Below are 21,611 nucleotides of genomic sequence, written 5' to 3'. Positions count from 1 at the left end.
CACAAGTCAAGTTTGATATTAGTCAGGTGTAGTGTCCTTAGCTCCAGAAGTTTCAGTCTCTCCCCAAGCTGCCCAAAGGTCTCTCTGACAGCGCAGTTGGACTTAATGCCTCTTCCTCTTCCAGGATAAATTGCTACAATGCCTTAAACGCCCAGAGCCCTTTTGGAGGATTCAAAATGTCTGGCAATGGGAGAGAGATGTAAGTATTACACTGCTGTCTTCTAAACTGTTTTCAGCTCCACAAATTAATAAACATTAGTGGATACTTCCATGAACATTAAGATCAGGAAATATTCCCATCTGAGGATAAGATGACTGATAAGCGTTGCCAGTTCTGAATGAAGTTGATTTACAAGGCGAGACCATTATCATTTCCTTTTTTTTTTTTTGACATAGCAGAATAAATTACTGGAACTCCCTTCTTATTCTGAAAGGAACTAAAAATTTCAATTTCTTTCTGAACTTGTAATGTGTTTTCTGAGAGTTTTTCTTAGCCACATTCATAAGCACTTTTGCAGAAAGATTCTCTTTCTGATACTACTGTGTGCTTGTTGACTGATTTCGTGTACTTGTTTCAGAGTTGCTTTGCCATATATTTTGCCTCTCTTGCTATTTTGTCCTTTTTTTACTTTTTCCTACATTTATTAACAAAAGTGCATCTGAATTTTATTAAAATGTTATCTGTTTCAGATTTATAAACAATGTTAAATGAAATCAGGCCTAGAGCAGGACAGACAAATGTGTTTACATCCCTTTCAAAAAATCACCTTCCAGTACAAAGCTTTCTGTCTTCTCTTAAGCCATTTAGAACTAAGTGCCAAATATTTTGAAATGGAACTCCATGTTCAAATACTGTCCCATGTACCTAATTTAAAATCTTACCAGTTTTTAATTCTCATTACAATTACAAGGAAGTTTAGCAATTGCATCAGCCCCAGATTGGTTACGCATACAAAGGATTCAATTAATTTCTGTGCAGGAGGCATATATACCAGATATGTCTCACCTAAGCTTTCAAAATAGCTTATGGCTAATGGCAAACTCAGCAGTAAAACTAAAGTAAGGTCAAACTCTTTAAAACTTTAAATATGTTTAAGTATACAACTTGATCTATAAAATAAGCTCTATGTAGTCTGAAATATTTTCCCTCATTAGGGAGTACTTTGAATAACACATTCATACTATTCTCCACATTCATGAGTTATGAGGTGATCTCACACTGGCATAAATATGTCAGCTCATCTAACTCTTATCATTGTGAAAATATTCTAAAACTACTAAGCTCGATAGAGCACATGAGTAACTTGACACCCAAGAGTGACCCCACTGACTTCAGGGAGGTTAACTGTGCCAGCAAAATATTCACATATTGATATCGTAGAGTTTGTGAAAGGGGGGGAGACCAGGCAGCACCCCAGCTCCCATGGAAAAATCCATGGTAGTTGTACACTTCATTCCCATCTACAGCTTTGAAAACACTCATCATAAACAATGAATGTTGGCAATAGCAATAATCTCTATCTCACAAAGATGTCTGAAAAACCTATTTAGGGGTAATTATTCAACTCCTTTCAGAACCTCTTTGATCAGATATCACCTTCTAATTCACCTCCTCCCCCCACATTAATATCTGCATACTTTTTATTATTAAGATGTCACGGTTTTTAGATCCCTGTTTTAAGGGATACATTTTACAGCAAAAATAATGTTAAGTCAGGCAATTAAAGAACAGAAAAGAAGAGAAAGTGTCCATACGTGTGTGTGTCATTGCTACGCTAATAGTATGTTACAACCAGACCACAATTATGCCACTGTGCTATCTGTGCTAGCATTGTATTATCTGGAACTTGTTCTGTTCCTGCATTTAAATGCACAGATTTTTATCACACATGGGTAAAAAATGAACACAGAAAGTTGAGATCTGCTATGCTCTGCACTCCCACAAAACACAGCAGGGTATGTCCATACCAGTAGAGAACCAGAACTCTTTTACACAATACAACTGATTGCTGCTTATATTAAGGCTACTTACAATATTCTCGTATTCTTAAAGGAGTCTAAAAGAGAGATTTTTTTACATTTACACTTCCTTAAAGCTTCTTATCACTACTGAGTGGTGTAAAATTTAACTCCTGTAACTAAAACACAAGTGACTCATCCCAGATAGCCACATGTGGCCATTTTGTATTAGAGTCCCCAAAAACTCTCGTCTCTGTCCAAATTTTTCAAGAGAAGGAGGTGCTAGTGTACTTCAGAATTATCCTTTAATGTCATAGGAATTATTATGGTCTGGATAGCTCCGAGATACAGCAGTGCATTCCAAAAAAGAAGTGCAAGCAGGAGAACAGCTTGGAGTTATAATTCTTTTCCTTATCTTTTTTCTTTTGGTCTGAGGGAGGGAAGACAGTATGTAACACGTCTTTTGAAGGGCGATTTGTTCCACTGCCCTCACACCTACACAACCACGCAGACTTGACCTGCAGGCTCCTTCCTCTTTACAGACACAACCCTTGTTCTCATCCCACAAGACCCAAAGTGGCCACAGAACAGGATGTTACTGCTCCCTACTTTCCTGTATGAGGTTGTAGGGACAAGCGAGCCCTTTAATCGAACACACACTGACTCTTCTGCTCTGAATGGCTGGAATAATCCATCTTCCTATTCAGCAAGAGCAACTTTTTAACTTTTGAAAAGTATTTTGCCTTAGCATTCATTACAGTTGTCCACTTCCAAACTTTCAGCCAGAAAACAAACATGTAAGGCCCTGAAGCCACGAGCTGAAGAAACAGACAATAAATATATCTGATTTTGTTTGCCAGACTGGCAGTTGGAACATACATAAAGGCACTGGATGCTCTGTTGGCTACATTATCTATTGACTTGGAAAAAGGTGTCCAACAGGTGTCCGGAACCAAGCTGCAGCCTGATGAATCAAGCAGGAGCTTTCACAGAGAGAGACTTACTAGCATTAGTTACTGGGCTCCATGTGGCTCCCAGTGACAGCTTCCACTGAGCCATAAGGGAATGGTCCTGTGGCTCAGCTGAGTCTGATAAATACCTGAAGCTTTTGGTCATTCTTTGGAGACAAATCTACCACTTTCTAATGAAAGCTGAGAGTGGTCCAAATCAATGGGGACCTTTCACATGTCAAAAAATCTTTACCAGCATATTTCCTTGCATGTACTTAGAGTCTGGTAAATGTTCAGATGCCTACTGAATCATGTCTGAGTTAAACATCAACCACTCTAGCACATGTAAGGCTTACCAAGCCAACAGGCACATCAGAAAGTTTTCAAAACTGCAGGTGGAATGAAATGGGCTGGTAAATACTGGTATTTCTGCCCAAATGAATTAACTTTCCAAGGAGGGTTACAGGAGTTCCTCACCGATGTTATGTTTGGCGTAAAATTTACAGTTTAGCGGTAAATACGAAGTAGGCTATGCAAGGCTGGGGGCACACAGAGAGGTTTTATTGCTTTGAACAGTGAACACTCCATTCTCAAAGCAACACTTATTAGTAGGAGTTTCTGGGGAATTCCTCAGGATTATTCTTTATGGTGCAGTTGGCATTAAATTCTGCACAGGATCCAGGGGGAAGGCAGCGTCAGATAGTAAACACACTAACATGATATGCATGTCAGCACTTTTCAGATTTTACTATAAGAAAGCAGTATTGTAGAAGTTTTAGGGGTGGGGATACGAATTCAACCAAGAAACAAATGTCTGTAAGAGCTTGTGCAAAAGAAGCCTCGTATGAGTTCATACAGAAGAGATACTCTGCTTCCAGCCTTGGACTGTACCTGTTTGGAGGTGGGACATTGCTTTACATCCACAGCATCAAGCAGACATACTAGAACTTAACTAAGGACCTGACGAGAACTCCATTACCCCAAATGTCTGCACAGCAAAATGCACATCCCTACGCTTCCGAGAAGGCAGGCAGAACGCCCCAAAAGCCGTGCAGCATCCACTCTAAACCTCAGCAGCCTGAGAGATGAGCCAGGCTGGAGCTGATTACATCAAAATCTACATGGCATTCAGAAACAGCCATTTCTTAAGCATAATTTATCCAAAGCAGAACATGTTCCCCTCAGAGCCATGTGTCAGATGGCTGGGACCTAGAAAGTGGCTAGCTTCTAGCACTATAGAGGATCTTATGGAAGATGCTGTGCTAGGACAGAGAGAGGTCTTCTGTGTAAACCTAGGGGAAAACTGAGCAAGCTGAATCTTTCACAGTATGTGCAAATGCTGATTTCTGCTGCTGGGTATTTTTTCAGAGAAAAAAGATCAGTGGGTTAGGAGCCGAGTCCATCTTTATCCAGGGTTGCAAGTAGTTCATTTTCCATAGTACTTAGCTGGGACCTTCTCTTTCTTGAGTGCAAATATGAGCAGTAATTTCACTGGCCAGTGTGTAGGTCTTGGTGTTTGGACATTTTCATGGTCTGGAAAGGACAGAGGACATTGATTCACTCCTAACAGTTCCATCAATGGACAGTGAGTATTTTGGGGTTTAATGTCATTCTGTATCTCCTTATCAAATGCTGGAGCCATCCATTGTACTTTTGACCTTAACTGAAACTTCACCTTCAGCTTTACTGAAAGATGGCGTGAAAGGAAAGCCTGTACAAAATCACAGTACAACAGAAACCTCTGCTAAGAACTTTAGGTTCTATCTTAACCTTATCAAGGAATCATGTTGCAGGTTTTTGCTCAATAAAAGAATTAATGTCTGGTGTAAGCTGATGCTCCAATTTCTTTTTTAGGGGTGAATGTGGATTGAGAGAATATTCTGAAGTTAAAACTGTGACAATAAAGATCCCTCAGAAGAACTCCTAAAATGACAAAGGACCATGCGGTGCACAAGAGCACATGATGCCACCCTCTCTATTCCTTATGGAGACCAGCACTCAGGAATAAAAAGTGTTACACAATATATATTTAAGAAATTAAGTTGCAACATATATACCGGGCACATAACTGCATACCTAATGCAAACCAACTCTGCATGTTTTCATAAAACTCTCCTGAGAATCATTACATCTTTATAAAACAAATCATAACAAGAGATAAAATGGCTATTGGGCATCATTTAGTAATGGTTCTAGCTATAAAACTGTTAAATGCAAATGCATGCACACACACATTTATCTCTCCTTTAAATAAACATAAGTCTTACTGCTTTCAGGTTGCCTTCTCCAACAGACCTGCCTTGTACTGACATTCTAGTTTCAATCAGGGCTTTACAAGCCAGATTTTACCCCAAATGCTAGCAATGAGCAGCATAAACAAGTATCACTGATGGTCTTTAAAAATAAAAGACTCTGAAGGGTAACAAGCCAAAACCTGGTATATTGGCAACTTTCCAATTCGCATGCTCACATGAAGGGGTCACACTGGGGAGGGAATCAAACCATTACATGGACAATGGAATTGAAACACTTGTCAGTGAGATTTGGCTTTTCATGACCCACAGCAATTTGGTTTTCAAAGTTTATTTTCATAATTACTTTATGTCTTGTTATAAGCAAAAATCCTCCCTCACTTAGAAGAACTTGAAAGGTTTTACCTGCCTGCCAAAAGAGCATGGTGAGACAGGGTGGGAGGGTGTTAAGGAGAGCAGGAACAGATCCCAAGGTTTCACAGAATATTTCAGCTTTCACCGCTTGTCTGGTTTTGTTGTTGTTACTGTTGTTGTTTTCACCTTTCTTCTTTTTTTAAACAAGTATATGAACACGCAGACGCCATTTATCTGTCTGCTATTAAACTTCCTGTGATTACACTGGGAATTGTAAGCATTCGTTACAGCAGAAGAACCCAGTAAAAGCCTGCCTGACAAGAAGTAAGCTTGACTTTATTCTCTTACTACATGATGGCTTGCCATCCTCACCATGCTTGTGAGCCACAGGTGAGCTTACTGGCTCGTACTGACTTTTCAATTATGTCTGCTCTTTTTTTGGCCCAGGACAAAAAGATAAGCAAGTTCTTTTAGAAGTGAGGTGTTTAAAACCTGTCACATTATTACCTGCTGCCTAGAGAGTCTCTTCCAACTTGTAACTAACAAGCTAAACACCACCTCTTTCTTCCTTCCAGCTGCAGAGCTTGATTCCCCAGACTTTTTTTTAAAGAGGATTCATTTTAAATTTTAACTTAGAATTAAGAAATTTTATTTTTAAAGTACAGTAAATCATCTACGCTGTGTAGCTACATTATCTGGGGTATAAGGACAGAATTATAGCTTCAGGCATAACAGTTTTCCTAGCTGCAGAGTCCATACTACAAACTGTTGAAAACTCCAGACCCGATCAGCAAATCATTTCTGCACGTTCTTAACTTCCTTTACTCTCTGAGGGATTCCTCTTAGATTTGAAGTTGTGTGTGTGTCCTTAAACATACCACTGGATCAGGACAAGAGTACCCAGCACTTCGTAGTGTGGTGGCCCTCAATATTTTGTATTTCTAACTCATGTGCAACTCTGTACATGTTTTTAAAGCAATATGTATACATGATGATATTCAGAAATGACAGTACATTCACAGACATGGAGATGAATCAAAATATTCCTGAGCTGTTAAATGCAAATGCCATATACTTCAACTGTCATGTATGTCAGAGTGAAGAAAAACAAAACACAGCAAATAAGAGATTAGTTATCTTTTAAACTGCAATATAAAATGTGAAAAAGGAGATTTTACTTCTTTTCTCCTATTTACTTAAAAAAGAAACTTCCTGTGCTAACAGCATTTACACCGTGTACTCTTTTGTATTCTTTTTGTGTATTTTGTATGTCTGTGCTTTATTCCCAGTACATTCAGGTAAATAATAGAGAGTTGCCATTTTTTTCAACCCTCTCACTGCAGCTCCATTTGATGTACATGGATTTGTGAAATCCTTTTTTAAATGTACCATCTGCATGGATCCAACAAAACATTTTTCCAGTCCCTGCAGCTTTTTGTTACAGTTTTTAATCATGTATATAGTTATATGTTATTAAAAAAAGTAAAAGGATATTTTCTATGAAGTTTTTTCCATTAAAAAGGTTTAGAGAAAGACTTTAGACTGTGAGACTCCTTTATTGTTGACAGAGCTATAAAAATATTAAAAAAAATATTTTCTTAGCAAAAGATCTCTCTCACAGTAGCTTTATTTTCATTTGCAAAAGTGAATGAAGTAAAAGGCCAATTACATTTTCTGGAATATTATTGCAGCTGTATGAAAAACACTTGTGAATTGCAGATCTAGGTCATAGCCAAAGTTCATCCTCACCCTCATGGTCATAAAGTTTAGCTATTGGGGAAGGTCTGAAATCATCAGAACCAGTGGGGCACCCCTGCAAACTGCTGCATCACAGCTTGAGTTTTGGATAACGTTTAAAAAAATCATGATGCTTTTTCTTTCTCTAGTGGATGAGTCACAGAGATGATTAAATTAACACTCAGATCTTTTATGGAGTGATATTCTACTTGTCTTTAATTTCAAAATGCTAAACCAGGGAAAGGACAGACTGGATGTTATTTGACAGCCAGTAAAATTTACATGGCCAGGTATTCTACAACTGTCCCTCAATCAATCCCTTTATTCCAGGGTTCCTTTCATTGCCAGGAACAGCAATCCTCTTTGGAAATGGTCCCTGTTTAGATAACTACTCAGTTAATAAGGCCAAGCTACTTCATTGTATGGCAAGCAATGGTTATACCACAGTGTCACAGAATAATACTGTTGGTTTAATCAACACTCTACAGGTAATCACAATAGATAAAGTAACTTCAATAAAACAGATGGGATAAAAGAGAATAAAAATAATAGGAGTGTAACTGCATTCTCAGAAATTAATACTGTTCCTGAAAGTCTGGGCTATCAGGAATATATTAAGCAGAGTTTCATTTCTATTTAAGTAGTGGCATGGACAGTGCTCTGTCATGGGGCTGTGAGTGGACAATTAGCACCTGCCACATTCTCTGATGTGTTTGCAACCTGCCTCACCACTCCAATCCATCACACAGGCACAAGCAATGGAGTGTTCTGAAAGCAAAAGGAACGAAGGAAGGTTGTTCTGGAGCCCACTGAAAACAAGGCATGTTGTCAGCTAATGCAGTGAGCCAAGTTGAGGCCATAGTACGTAAGTGCTCTGTGGAGTCCCAGCCAGTGGAAGTACATGTATCAATGAACGTGTGTACGAGTCTGGTAAAGGGAGACTTTGGAAATAATGGTGTGTTTCTTCTAGGAAAAGGATGTGAAGAAAGGCAAAAAGAATTTTGGTTCTGTGGCCTTCAAACAAAGGAATGGATATTGATACTACCAGAACAGCACTCACGCATTTGTCAGTGCCCTGTTACAAAGAACAATCCTTCTCTTCCTCCCCGCAGAGGTCAGGGTGGAAAAGCTTCCCTTACATAAGCAGAGGCACTAGGTACACTGCCCTCTTGTTTCTCAGTTCTTCCTGGCAAAAAGAGAACCCACAGCAAGACTGACTTCAGGGCACAGATCTAGCTAGAGAGGAAGTCGAAGAGAAGCGATACACTGCACCGGTCAGGTCTGGCTCTCTGCATGGTGACAGCCAGCGCTCGGGAGAGCTGCACCCTCAGCCTCCGTACAGTCGCACCCATACAGCTCCATCATGCATGCTAAGTCCCTCAACACAGGAAGTTATTTTTCTCCTAACAACTTCATACCACAATGACTGATACTCACAGTGCTGTATCTACTAGGAAGCAGGAAAAGCCTCTGTGGCTATTAGATGCCATCAGCATTCCCAACCCATTCAAAGGGACTTCTCTCAGTACATTAGATGACAGCTGCATAAAACGCATCTTTCTTCCTCGTCCTCATTAAACAAAGTTAATTATTTCTGGGTCTATCTTTTGTGTCCACTGACAGCACACAGGTATCAGGGAACTATGCATGGCTCTGCCAGAAAGCTCAGGAACCTCTGAAGGGACTTCAGCATGAAGCTGGGCCATTTATAAGGATAAATTAAGCTTATGTGAGAAAACAGTCGTATCATTTCATATGACTAAAATGTGGCTAGAAAATGGTACTTCTAGGGCTTGGGGGTACCACTTTCCTCTTCCACACAGCACAATGTGGAGTGCTGGGATGCTGGTTTCAATAAGCACTTGCCTAATTTTTCTCATAGGACTGGAACTGACACACTGGAATTCCAGGTTAACACAAGCAACAGATCATTGCAGCTGGCTGCAGCACAAGATCAGTCATTTCAGTGGTGAAGAGCATGTTAAGCTGTCTGTGCAGCCACAGCTGCTGCACCGGGGTAGTGCTCAGCGCCAAGTGCTTCGTTACCTCAGCTTAAGGCCCAGAGGCTGCGCACACACGTACGACTGAGAATCTGTCCCAAGGACTGAAGAGAGGCGTAAGGGTGACTAGCCTCTTGGTACAGCTGGGATAAGTCACCAGAGCTGTTGCATAATGACCCTAAAGCCCTTAGCTTACTGTTAGAGGGGGAGAAAAAGCACATCTACACACTCCTGGTTCATAAGAATGGTTAATTCTAAAACGGTTCAGCCAGCTTAGTTTAAATCCTGAACCCTCACTAAAAGCCAACCTCACCCCCTAGCACAGGTACTCTAGAGGCCAGTTGCACCATGAAGGCCACAACTATTTTGTTCTGATATCAAGAAATTTAAATCCACATAGCCACTACTGAAAAGAGGGACAGCACCCTTGATCCTCTGCTTCTCTACGGCGAGCATTTGCACTGCTACTTATCATGGGTTTATAGGATGAGTTTCACCAGAGAGCAGAGGCTGGCCTGTACTGAGGACCGCACATACATTTTTGGCTGTGCCTGCAGGGCCAGGAAACACTCCTTTTATTTCATCTAATTCATTATTTATTATAATTTATTGAATGCATTGTTAGTATTTATTTCATCATTTCACCTGATTTCAGGTGACATTTCTAAACACATTATGGAGGGCCCTTGCCATCAGCTGTAATGCCCTGAAGTCACCCATGCCCAGGAAGGCTGGGACATCTGCTGGGACCATTTGCCTTGAGGACTGATGAAGTCTGCAATACTAGAATGGTCCCCAGCGCATTACTGTAACAATTCCTCCTTTTATTGTCATTTAATCCTGGTAGCTAACATCAAATCCTGCCATTTCAGGCTGGTTTTGAGGTGATTTTATCAGCCTGGAGTCTCTTGAGGAGACCTGCTACATAAACCTGGATTGTGCAACCACAACAGCAACAGACTGTAAGAAAAGCTCCAGCTGCAGAGGTTGCCAAGGAGGCTGTGCACACAGCAGGCTGAAGTAACCCAAAAGGGTGCTTGTGAAATGTTTGTGCTGCTGGCAGGCAGCACATTGCCAGGACAGATCACACATCATGCATTTGCACATCAAATGAAGCTGCACTGGTCTGAGAGCATGGGAAAGGCCTGTCTTGAACGGCATGTGTCCTACTTCCTAAACATGTATATTTTACACTTTACACTTGGTTATTGGCCAGATTGAAAGTACCGCAAGTTCCCCAAAGCTTGTCGTTTTGCCTTTGAAGTAGAACTGTTTGGATAATGTTTCCTTTGGCAATTTATCTATGTAACAAAGCAGGAACTTAGCTGCACTGGCCTCTCAACAATCCACCACTAGCTTTTGTCAGAGTATTCATGCGTTTGTGTATATGCACTCACACACAATTTGATCATTTTTTCATGACCTTGCTTAGCCCCTCTCCTTCTCCCTTATGGTTCCTCACGATGAGGGTGGTGTAACTTGTGCTAATATTAACTCACTTCATTTTGGGGTTTTTCCCTGCTCTTTGTATGCCTGGCTGAGTTTCCTACAGCCATTTCCTACAGCAACTTAATTAGCAAGACATTTGTGTGGAGCTCATTCCTGCTGCCGAACAAAAATAAAATGTTTGCACTGCTTCCCCTGGCAAAAGGGCTCCAGCTCATGGTCCACTGATTTTCTCAGACTCTCCTGGGACCACAAGATGGGACATAGAGCAGGATCTCTTGTGAAGTTTCTGCTGTTTCCTGCTTTCCATTGGTCCAAAATCTCTCCCACAGTCTTTGGCACTTGACAACCAATCTCAAAGCACAGTCAGTGCCTGGCAAGAGAAGCCTCCTTTTACTTTTTAATTTTGAACTTCACAAATACTCGGGTTTCTGGGAAGGATGCTGAATGGAAAGGTACTCCTTGATCCTACCAAGAAACAGCAGATTAAGGACAATGGCTAAAGCACTTGCATCTGATGGTCCTGCCACTTGTCAGAACTCTCAGCTCATTCATTCGCCATTAGAGTGTGGCTCTCACTCAGAGCTGGCTAGTAAGATGCCCTGTCCCTAGGCTGTGCCGCTAGGAGGACCAAGCAGACAGCCTTTATTCAAATCAAGCATTCCAGAAAGTCCAGAAAAGTCATCAAATACTCTGCAGCCTTATTGTTCCAGCATTATGTATTATTCCATCATCCTCTTTTAAATACAACCTGGCTGTGAAATTAAGGAAAAAAACCACATTGCCTTCAAAGAAATGGGCATTCATAGAGCTACCAATCTGGTTGCTGAGTCGCCCAGAGCTCCTGAGCAGTACAAGGAAAGCTCCTACACTACAATGCTGCATTGCACCGGGGCTGTCTTATCACAGGGGCTGTCACGCCGCATGTATGGGAGGAGACAACTCCGGTGGGGCCGCTGAGAGCACTGTGTCCCTTCCGGCCTGGCAGGAAACTGAACTGGAGCAATGGACTCATTTTGAGCATCTGTCCCACATCTCCACCCTGCACACCTTAAGCCACAGGGAGCCACTGCTAGAGAGCTCCTGGGGACTGCTAAGTTGGCCAGGCCTCTGATCCCCTCGAGATATATGGAACCACCTCCTCCTGTCACTGAAATTGCAGCAAACCCAGCGCAATTCCTGCTCTCTGCTGCAGCTCTGCCTCTCCAGCAGTCTTCCTCTTGCAGCATTTGCCTTCCAAGGACAAACACAATTTGCCAGACATTTATGGGAAAAAATGCCCAGGAAATGCCACTGGTACAACAGAAGTTTCCTTAGGGAATGCAAAACATTTGACCCTCTCCACAATTCCCATTAGCTTCCCCTTTGTGAACCTCTCTGATGCCACCATTTCAGATTGCTCTAGCGGGAAAATGGCTGCAGCCTACAGCGGCCCAATGCCCTTCAAAAAGACCCAGAAAGATGCTCTCATCTCCTGCATCTCTAGTGACTTCATAGCCAAGGCTCTGAGAGAAATGTTTTAAGTTAATTTCATATTCCATTATAACAGACAAAAAATACGATGACAAAAATCACCACAGACACTGTTTCTCCATGTTTCAAATCACCTTGCAGCTCCTGCCTATGAAAACGTCAAAGCTGTTTTCTGTTTTCTTCCCTGTAGCAAACTGCACGTGGATTAGAGAAGGGCTGGTGCAAAGCTCTGCTAAAAGACAGGGTTGCTGGTTGATTTCTATTTTAAAAACACATAAAACATCCTGAGCTCTTTCTCAGAGTTTTGGCAAAGAGGCTCTTTTAACTAACTGTGTTCTTAGGTAGAACAGCAACAAATGGCTCAATGATTTGTTTTTACAATGTCCTCTCTGGGAAGACTAATTACCAGCTAGCCTTCTAGCGTGCAGTTTCAAACATTTGGGGCCCCATTCTTTTTCAGGCAAAATTCATACTACAGACTGCAGAATCCGCCTGGGTGGGGGCATTTTGCTTAAAGTTTCTAAAAGCTTTAGGATTATGGGCTGGCCAAGAGATTTCATGATGCTTTTAGAAATCTGAAAAATTAAGTAGGAAAAAACCACACTTTCCTCTGCATTACTATTTGTCTCTTTGGGGTAGTAACATAGTCACCAAACCAAAGTCACTGTAAATGCCGTTTTCAGCTGGCTTGTACACAAAGCTCAGAAAACAAAGGTAGATTTCATACATTAGTTGTGAAATCTGTGTTCAGCAGCAAGAACCACCAGCAGATTCTGTCTGACAAAGGAAAACAAACTTGAGGGGCTTCTTCCAATTTGTTTTCTTTTTCTACAAAGTTTCAGGACAATCAGCTTTTCTTCTTCATTATTCTCCCCACTGGACTTCTTTTTCCCTTAATTCCTACTCCTCTTGATGCCTCTCTAAAGGTTCTGGCTGAGAGAAACACTGAATGTTTAACTACGGTGCATACAGTCTCTGCTAGCATTTTCCAGCTTTGCCATTAAATACTGGGCAGGGCAGGGCCGGGCAGTAGCTTCTCACTGGAGTATGTTTGTGGGTGATTCAGCCTGTAGAACCAAGGTAGCCAACATAACTGACTTTCTAGACTCAGTCACGGCAGCCAGTGTTCAGTAAGTCATTACTAGTCTCATCTGCACCAGCCTATCTTAACCAGTCCAACATATCTTTTTTTTTTTTCCAATTATAGATATCAACCTTTACAGGAAATAATTCTGTAATCCATTTTTATTGGGAAATTAAGCAACGGCAAAGTACTGTATGTTCAGAATTCATTGTTCAAACATGTTTTATAACCTTTAAAATAAAAAAAACAACTACAAAGACTTGCTAGATTTCTATCCACAGTCGAGCCTTTCCCTGATTTGGATGTTATTAAAGCACATCTGGAAGATGCGCTTGCTTGTATCTGAGCAACTGCAGATGCTGCTGAGGAGAGAGAAAAACCGATAAACCAGGATGAAGTTTGCTGAAGGGAAGGGATAGTGGGAGTGGGTGGATTAAATGGGCTTTCACTTCCTCTCTTCCCCACAGCCCTTAGCACACCTCCTAAGGCCTCATGCCTCGCTCCCAAGCATGCACTTGATCATGTCTCCTGCACAGCTTCTCCTCTAAAACCTTCTGCAATTGTCCTTTAAGTGGCCCTATTTTAGAAATCCAAATGGAAAGATTCCTCTGTGTATAAGAAATCAAGCTACATAAACCTTACACAATATTCAGGATTTTCAGAATCCATACGGAATCCGAACCCATGAATTTGTCTCAGCTGCTTATTTATGTCAGGGATGTTCAAGAAGTTCAGACCTAGAAAGAAACTTGTCCTCTCTTCATGGGACTGCAAATATGGCCACTTCCTATGGAATACATTTACAACAGATAGGCTCTGAATGGTCTGCAAACCAAAGTTACAAGAACTGAGGGAGTTAGTCACAAGGTAAGCATCCATTTTGAAACTGTTCTAATAAAATCAAGTTATGTCAGCAGCATTGGCCTCCAGGGACAACAATATCTGCTTTCTTTTGCATCATCTTTGTTAGTCCTCCTTAGTGGCACAAAAAAAGAAAAAGGTGTTAATTGATCACCTGATTAGTTGTATGCAGTCAATCAAAACGATGGCCCCACTGTCCTCAAACATCACAGACTTGGTCTAGGCCTCAAAAGTTTTAAAAGTAAAATGAAAAGCCAGGAAAAAAGAAAATTATTATTATTACCATTTTGCAGACAAGGAGCTGATTGGAAAGAAACAAATGCAGCAATTTATCCCAAGATTACAGGGGACAATCTGCTGCAAAGGCTAGGACTGAGCACGGATCTTCCGACTCCCAGCACAGTGACCTACTTGGTACTGGCTCCAACCTGTGCTGTGTTTCTTGCATATAAACACTATAATTATACTATTGTGAATGAAAAGTTAATACATGCAAACATATATACAGAGAACTGATGAGACTCTTACAGAAGAATTCTGCTTGTCTAAAGATGTGTAGGAGTAGAATTTAAATACTTTTCACTTCTGACTGAGCCAGGGGAAGCCCTTGAAATTCTTTGGAACTAATGATGTTTGAAGACCTTGGGTAGGGGGTCTGATTTTTCTTGTTACAAATAGCCATACCAGCCATTCATTTCTACACATTTAGACTCAGTGCAGGATCTCTCAGCTAATAAATAATACCATCAACTTTCACCAGGGCTTGACCATAGACAAATGAGCTTTTCAGCACTTGTATCAGCTTACTGTGGTTTTGGCGTGTTGTTTCCTGTTTCTCCACAGCCAAGTGGCATGCTCCATACTTAAGCTACGTTGTTTATTTATTGATTGATTTACACACACACACACACACACACACACACACGTGTTCAGGGTGCTCTTTTGTTATTTGGATGCATACAGTTCAGTCCCTTACATTCCCTTTCTCTCCCCAGTCCTGCATTTGCTCCCCACAACAGGAGGTGAGCTTGCAGAGGACCTCTGCATTGTTCATCCTGCTAAATTCACTGGGAACTGACAGTGTTCAGCACCTCTGAAAACCTAGGGCACATAGATATTTACGTGTCTACGAGGCTTTAACTCAAGGAGGTTACGTCATTTGTTTGTGGCTGGCTGTGCTTAACACCAATGTGTAGTTGCCCGACTGAAAAGCTGAGTCCAGAGATGGACCACTACATGAGATTTGTAACTGAGGTCCAGCCAGCACAAGCAGTGGCACAGAGGTTAGAGCTCCAGGTTGAGATGACCTGTCCTTAGGCTCTGTTGACCAGATCCCTTAAGACAGCAATGGGAGGTCAGACCCACAGAACAGGCATCAGCATATAGACATACCAACAGGGTGAGATTCATCCTGCCCAGGTTCCTAATTTAGGAATCTTATTTGAACATCACATCACTACCTACATTACTTCAAATTATATTCAGTGCTCCATTTTTTAAACTCAAAACTATTGATGACTGGATGGCAAAGTTATGTAACTATGTATGCAACACACTGGGTTACCCTCAGAGAGCCCTGATGAGAGCCTCTTACTGACTCTGTTAAATCCTGAGGATTCTAAACATCAAAGTGCCAATACACAACTGCACTGTACCACAGGCACAACAATGTTTTGAGAATGTCAAAATTAAAACCAACAAAACAACTACAATGCATGCTTTCAAGTAAAAGAAAGCTATGATTTTAGGAAAACATATATAGAGAGAAAACACTTCAGCAGAAACAAAAGAAGTTCATTTTGGGTTCTTGATAATCACCATCCTAAATGCCAATGATTTTGTAAACTGATCAGATAACTAATGATGACACACTTTGTCCTAAACTCTTGCCACTTATTCTTCTGGTTCCTTATTCACCTAAGCACTTACACAGTGTGATTTATGCCAGCCTGTATGTTAGCTTTCCTCTTTTATTACTTGTCCCAGTACTCTTTTTTGCTGTTTAATACTGACCAAACTGCATATAGTCACACTAGTAGCTTACCCTTAGCTCCTGGTATTCTCTCTGTACAGTGCCATGACTGTGCCACACCATCCCAGAAGGTACCAGGTACTCCAGAGCATTCAGCTGCCTCCACAACTACAATAGTAAGTTCGAGCCAGTGCAAACAAGTGATGCAATGCAAGCTGTGTTCTTCCCAAGGGCGGAGAGCAGCCCCCAGCCAGACTCTGAACTTGTTTCTTCCCAAGGAGAACAACTTGCGAGGTCACTTTTGAACCCTTACTTCCCATGGGGTGGCCACAGTCCACTCAGCAGAGCTAAGGGAAAAGAAAATTAACCTCTGAACTATCTTTGCTCATATACAGAGTGCATGAGCTAGCAAACAGCAATACCTAACACTAATTAATTGCAGCTTCACTTGCAAGGACAATTCTCCTAAATAATCTGAAAAGGTACATGACTAGTACTGAATTCTTGTGACTTTATTTAGAAGTTTAAATTAGATGGTAGCATATTGTTGTATGTCATGTATAATTTCCAAATGCATGATTCTCAATTATTTTCTTAATGTTTCTGTAAGATTTGCTGGCGATTCCCACCTGAAGTTATCATTCGGAAACTGGTTTAACTAGAAGAAAACACCATCTAAATAGGTATAACTTCTATATTTTTTGCTTTCTAAGGCATTGCAGAAATAGAGAACACTAGAATATATTAATTAGTGTAACAAAGGATTTGACATGATCAGTACTATAACAATTCTTTAGCTATTAATCAGGTTTATTTATATGACCATCATTGTTTGACCACCTAATACTTACATTTGTTATTCTGATATACATAAAAACCGTTTTTAAAATTACGATTCTCTTCTTTAAGTAACCAAAATATGTATCTCTGAGTTGGGCCCAATGGGATTTTGACTTTTAACAGTTCTTCAAAATAGTGAGGATTTTAACAATAGATTACACAAATAAAAGTCAATTCGTATTTCAAATATATACTATTGATACTAGACATGAGCAGAAAAGCATTTAAAAGAAGGTATACAAGTCAGATGCTAAGAAATAGTTTTAACTTTTGCAAAATGTTGAACATCTCTGAACTCTCATCAAGGCTTAATTCCTGTTCATTCCCCTGCTTTGTTCCTATTCTGAATCTGTTTCACAGTTCAGCGCACCAGATAACTTTTTCTTGTCATGACTGTCTTAGTCCAGCTGACTCTGGTTAGAAATCTCTCCTTGTGGCAGCCCAAACCATTCTTCACACCAAAGAATGGTGATAAGCAACCAGACTTGAAAGGCCAAACCAATGTTCTTTCTGATCTTTTCAGACATTACTTGTTTGTAACATAGAACAAAACACTTCCATACCAGCCTTTTGCAATTAAATCAAGATTCTTACCTAACACCCTTCAGAACCTCAAAAATCTTGTCATCTTTTGCCTTAAATGTGTACAAACCAATGTAAAATAAAGAATTCCAAAGCAGGATACATCACAGCACATACAAACAGACATGAGAATACACACACAACAGATGCGCATTACACTGTTACCGGAAGGTTCTCAGACTGTATATGGTCTGGAATAGTCTACAGGGAGACTTTTATACCACCTACAAAACATCACTGCTGTGAGATTTTCTAGCATTTTTCAAGGAGATAAACACCTTCTGCAGTAATATAAAGGACCATGCTTGGGGCAGCTTGGACTGGAACAGACTGACATTGTGCAGCTACTATACATAACAAAAATAACAAGTTTTCCTGCACAGTGTAATGATATGACCTACTTAAAATTTAGTCTTAATGCCCATGGCATTCCATAGCATCTATAGGAATGATGAACCAAAGGTCAGACCTTCCAGCAGGTGACATCTGTTGTCCCAATGATATGTTCCACAACAAATAAGGGCATAACACTAAAGAAAACATGTGACATCGGTAAAGAAAAACAAAACAAAAAACACAGGAGGGAGAAAAGACAAGAAAAGACATCAAATTTTTTTTGAGCAGGGCAGAACAAATGTTTGACTGAAAAGCTTCAGGTCCAGCTGGGAGAAGGCCAAGACTAATTTAACCTTTGGTCAAATGGTTGGGAGTTAGCTAGTTTCCTTTTTCCTCTTACATCACTCCCAGAGATTTCGACAAAAATAATATGGCCCCGATTACATGACATTACAGCTCTCATAATGCACTGGGGAGGATAGTGTTGAAACCCCTTGGAGACAGATTAATCCCAGCAAAGCAACAGCTGTAAGATTGCTACAAACAGGGAAAACAACTACAGTGTTTGCATCATGTACTTATATGATTTTAATATAGCTTATTAAGGGAATTGGATTAAAGGATTTTTTTAACAAGTCTAACAGCCTCGTATCATTATGAAAGTACCAGTTGTTGGGTTGCATGTAGTTGCTTTTAAGACATTTAACCATTCAGTATATTCTTCTACAAAGATAAAGCAGACCCAGGTATAAGGTGATTTATCTTGCTTTCAGAAAGCATATGCAGTCAGAGAACCTGTGATCTCCAGGGTTTTTCAAAATAGACTGGAACAGATCACCACTTCTGCCACCGTGTACCTCCCAGAGCCCTGTGCCTCATCAGGTGTCAGGCACCTGCTGCCCCGCACCCTGGTGTCCCCTGGCCCTGGCACACACTGCTCAGGAACCGCCACCAGAGCCCCCAGGGGGCCTAGCACAGAAAGCTGCTTCAGCCTTAGCATGTAAAAAAAAAAAAAAAGTATTCCCTACTCGAAGAAAACACAACCCTCCTGTCCCCTGCCTTCCAGTTACTCTATATACACCCCCCTTTTTTAGTACCCTTACCAGTCTGACCTGGCATCAAACTCCTGGCGTTCTCCTCTGCTATAAAACCACTCTGGTGGTAGCACACACACTTATTTTGAAAAAAGACAAACTGACCTTCTCAGATTTTGGGCGCCCACACCCCCGTGCTGCCAGGGAGAAGCTCAGTCACGTGCCACCCCCCGAGGCCACGGGTGCTCCATGCCCACTGAAGGGCCTCCGGAGAGCAGCGAAGTGACATTCCAGTTGGGCCAGACTGCAAAGGATGGTGTTAAGGCTTGCCATGTTCCTCACCCACCCACACCACCTGCTCGCTGAGCGCTGTACTAAACCCCACGCGTGAGCCCCCGGCACCAAGGCAATGGCACCGGGCAGGGACGGCTCTTCAGCCCCGGGAGGACACTGGACGGGTGAAGGGCAGGTTTATGGGGCTGGGTCTGCACACAGCCAGCGGGCGAGGAGAAGTGCTACAAGGCCACGCTGGCCGCCCAGGACAGCCCTCGCTGCCACCGCACTCCCCAGAGCCCACCTGAGCACAGCCCAGGCCTGCCCCACAGCCACACACGGGGAACAGCCTGCGGAGGAGAGGGGAGTGGGGCGGCCTTGGCCTTGTGGTGCTGCCAGGCCAGCAGCCAGGCCCCCGCAGCCCCTCATTGTGTGTGTGTGTGGAACATTCCGGAGCCTTCACCACCACCCCTCGCTGCCAGGGCCACAGCGGGAAGACACAGCCATGGTCCAGCACCACGAGCTCGCCAGCCATGGGCTCATCATGAGCCACACCAAGAACCGCCACCTGTCCCTGCACCCCAGCCACGGGGGCAGAAGCCCTGGTGTAGCCCTGCCCTCCTCGTGTCGCTTCTCCCAGTGGCCACAACAGCTCTCGACCAAGCAGCTGAACGGTGCCCGTGCCAGAAAGACTTCAGCAAGCTACAGTGCCTTCTCGTGATAAAGCAGTCAAGACTACCTCCTGAGTTTATAGCAGCTGGTGGAAAGCTGTGCACTAAGTGAGAAGTGTGGAGACCTCTACATGCGCTATGAGGAGAGAGGGAGATGATTTTTTTTCCAAACTGAGAAAATATGCTCGTATGGAGGAGTATTTTTAGGTGTTTTGTGTTGCTACTTTGAGAACAGGAGCTGGTTGGGTTTTATTTTCCCTTACTTGGTTTGGATTGCATTTCTGCCTTCCAGTTTGGAGGAGTAAATATAGATGTTCATGGTAACTGTGAAATATGAAAATACATTAGTTTGTAAGAACCGGTTTTATATCTGGTAAGCTTAATTTTATCAGATTAAATTTAGCTGGTGATTGAAATTTGTAATGCTTTGTTTAATAAGATTGCAGCTAATAGTCATGACTATAACAAGTGGTATATAATATCACAAATACTGCTGTGAAATTTCGTGTGTATTGCAACTTACAAACTTCATAAAAGGCATAAAGCAGTTTCATGAAAATTTGCATTGCATCTGAATAAACACCATTTTTCACTTAAAATTATTCAGGTAAGATAAGATATTACTGGATATGCTGTTATGCTCCCTATGTGTTTACCCATTTTATATGTATATTCCATGAAAATGTATGGATTTCATGACAGATTTTCGGAATACATTACAGGAACTATACCTTAATAAATGCTGTATCGTTACGTTGTATGTAACCCATAGGGGTTTAAAAATGCAAAAATCCACAGGAGTTTAAAAAACATACTTTTTTCTTATGGAAATTTTAACATAATATAATAAAATGTGCAAACTTGACAACAAGTAATTAATAAAACCAGTGAAAGTTTGCACACTGTGTTGAAAGCTCAACACTACCCACAAACTTTAGAACTGCAAATGTATACGCTTCTGGCTGCGCAGTCTTCACTTCAGGTTTGGGTTGGGCTGCTGCCCATCTGAGGGCTGCCAAGTTGTGCCAGAGACCAGAGTTTTTCCCGATAGCTTGGGCAAGTCCCTAAACTCTGCAGTTCCCAAAAGCCTCTGCTGTGGTGGAGGGGGCAGAGCACGCTGCCCCCACACCACCCGAGACGCATCCAGCTCTCTTTGTGGAGAGGATGCAGAGGACTGAAGGGGTACGTTACCTGCTGCTGGATAATTCCCATTGTGTTCACAAATCCAGGGCACTGCTCTACTGCGAGCTCAGAAGGACAGAGGGTGCTTCCAGGCCACGTACACACCCAGGTGTGTAGCGAACACGTAGGTGTCTGCTGTGCCTCGCTGGGAACGGGGCTCTGGCAGTAGGTGCTGCCCAGGGGCCACCGCCAGGGCCTGGCAGGCAGGGCCGTCCTACGTTTAGTGAGGACAGAAAGCGAGGCTGTTGGTGGGGACATGTTGTTTACAGGAGGTCAGATAAGCAATTACGTGTGTTCTTGTGGAGAGCATAGCTGTCACTTCTTAAGAGATGCAAAGTATGTCTCAAAGACAAGGGTCTCCACTGCTATGCAAGGTATGCTTTGATGTTATTCCTCCGAATGATCTTTCAAGATCTACTGAATTGGAAAGGCATCTCTACATGTGGTGGAAGAAACAATAGGAAGACCTGTCAAATAACAAGGCCATAGTAGAGTGTTTTCCTTGAAATGTAATTGTTCTGCGTGCATGCAAAGATATACAAGTCTGCTGGGAAATAAATGAAGCTTTGCAAGGATCATTCCAAGCCTAGAAAGGAAGAATGCTC

The 21,611-nt window shown here is 41.8% G+C and overlaps 1 protein-coding gene and 1 long non-coding RNA gene across 5 annotated transcripts in view; one reads left to right on the top strand and one right to left on the bottom strand.

Moving 5' to 3' along the window:
• The window catches only part of ALDH1A2 (aldehyde dehydrogenase 1 family member A2), a 57,128-nt gene extending 50,089 nt beyond the window's left edge, over nucleotides 1-7,039 (top strand). For both annotated transcript variants that reach the window (XM_026856451.1, XM_026856450.1), the window contains exons 12-13: nucleotides 125-199; nucleotides 4,764-7,039. In XM_026856451.1, the coding sequence (XP_026712252.1) occupies nucleotides 125-199; nucleotides 4,764-4,836 (148 nt within the window). In that variant the 3' untranslated portion in view covers nucleotides 4,837-7,039. The remainder of the gene's footprint in view (nucleotides 1-124; nucleotides 200-4,763) is intronic.
• LOC113484206 overlaps nucleotides 1-21,611 on the bottom strand; it is a 130,655-nt gene that overhangs the window by 48,079 nt on the left and 60,965 nt on the right. The gene's annotated exons all lie outside the window — the stretch shown is intronic.

The sequence above is a fragment of the Athene cunicularia genome (genome assembly GCF_003259725.1).
Source record: "Athene cunicularia isolate RWA chromosome 10 unlocalized genomic scaffold, athCun1 chr10_part1, whole genome shotgun sequence".
Classification (NCBI taxonomy): domain Eukaryota; kingdom Metazoa; phylum Chordata; class Aves; order Strigiformes; family Strigidae; genus Athene; species Athene cunicularia.
Note: the sequence above shows the minus strand (reverse complement) of the source record. Positions and strands in the feature narration are given on the sequence as shown.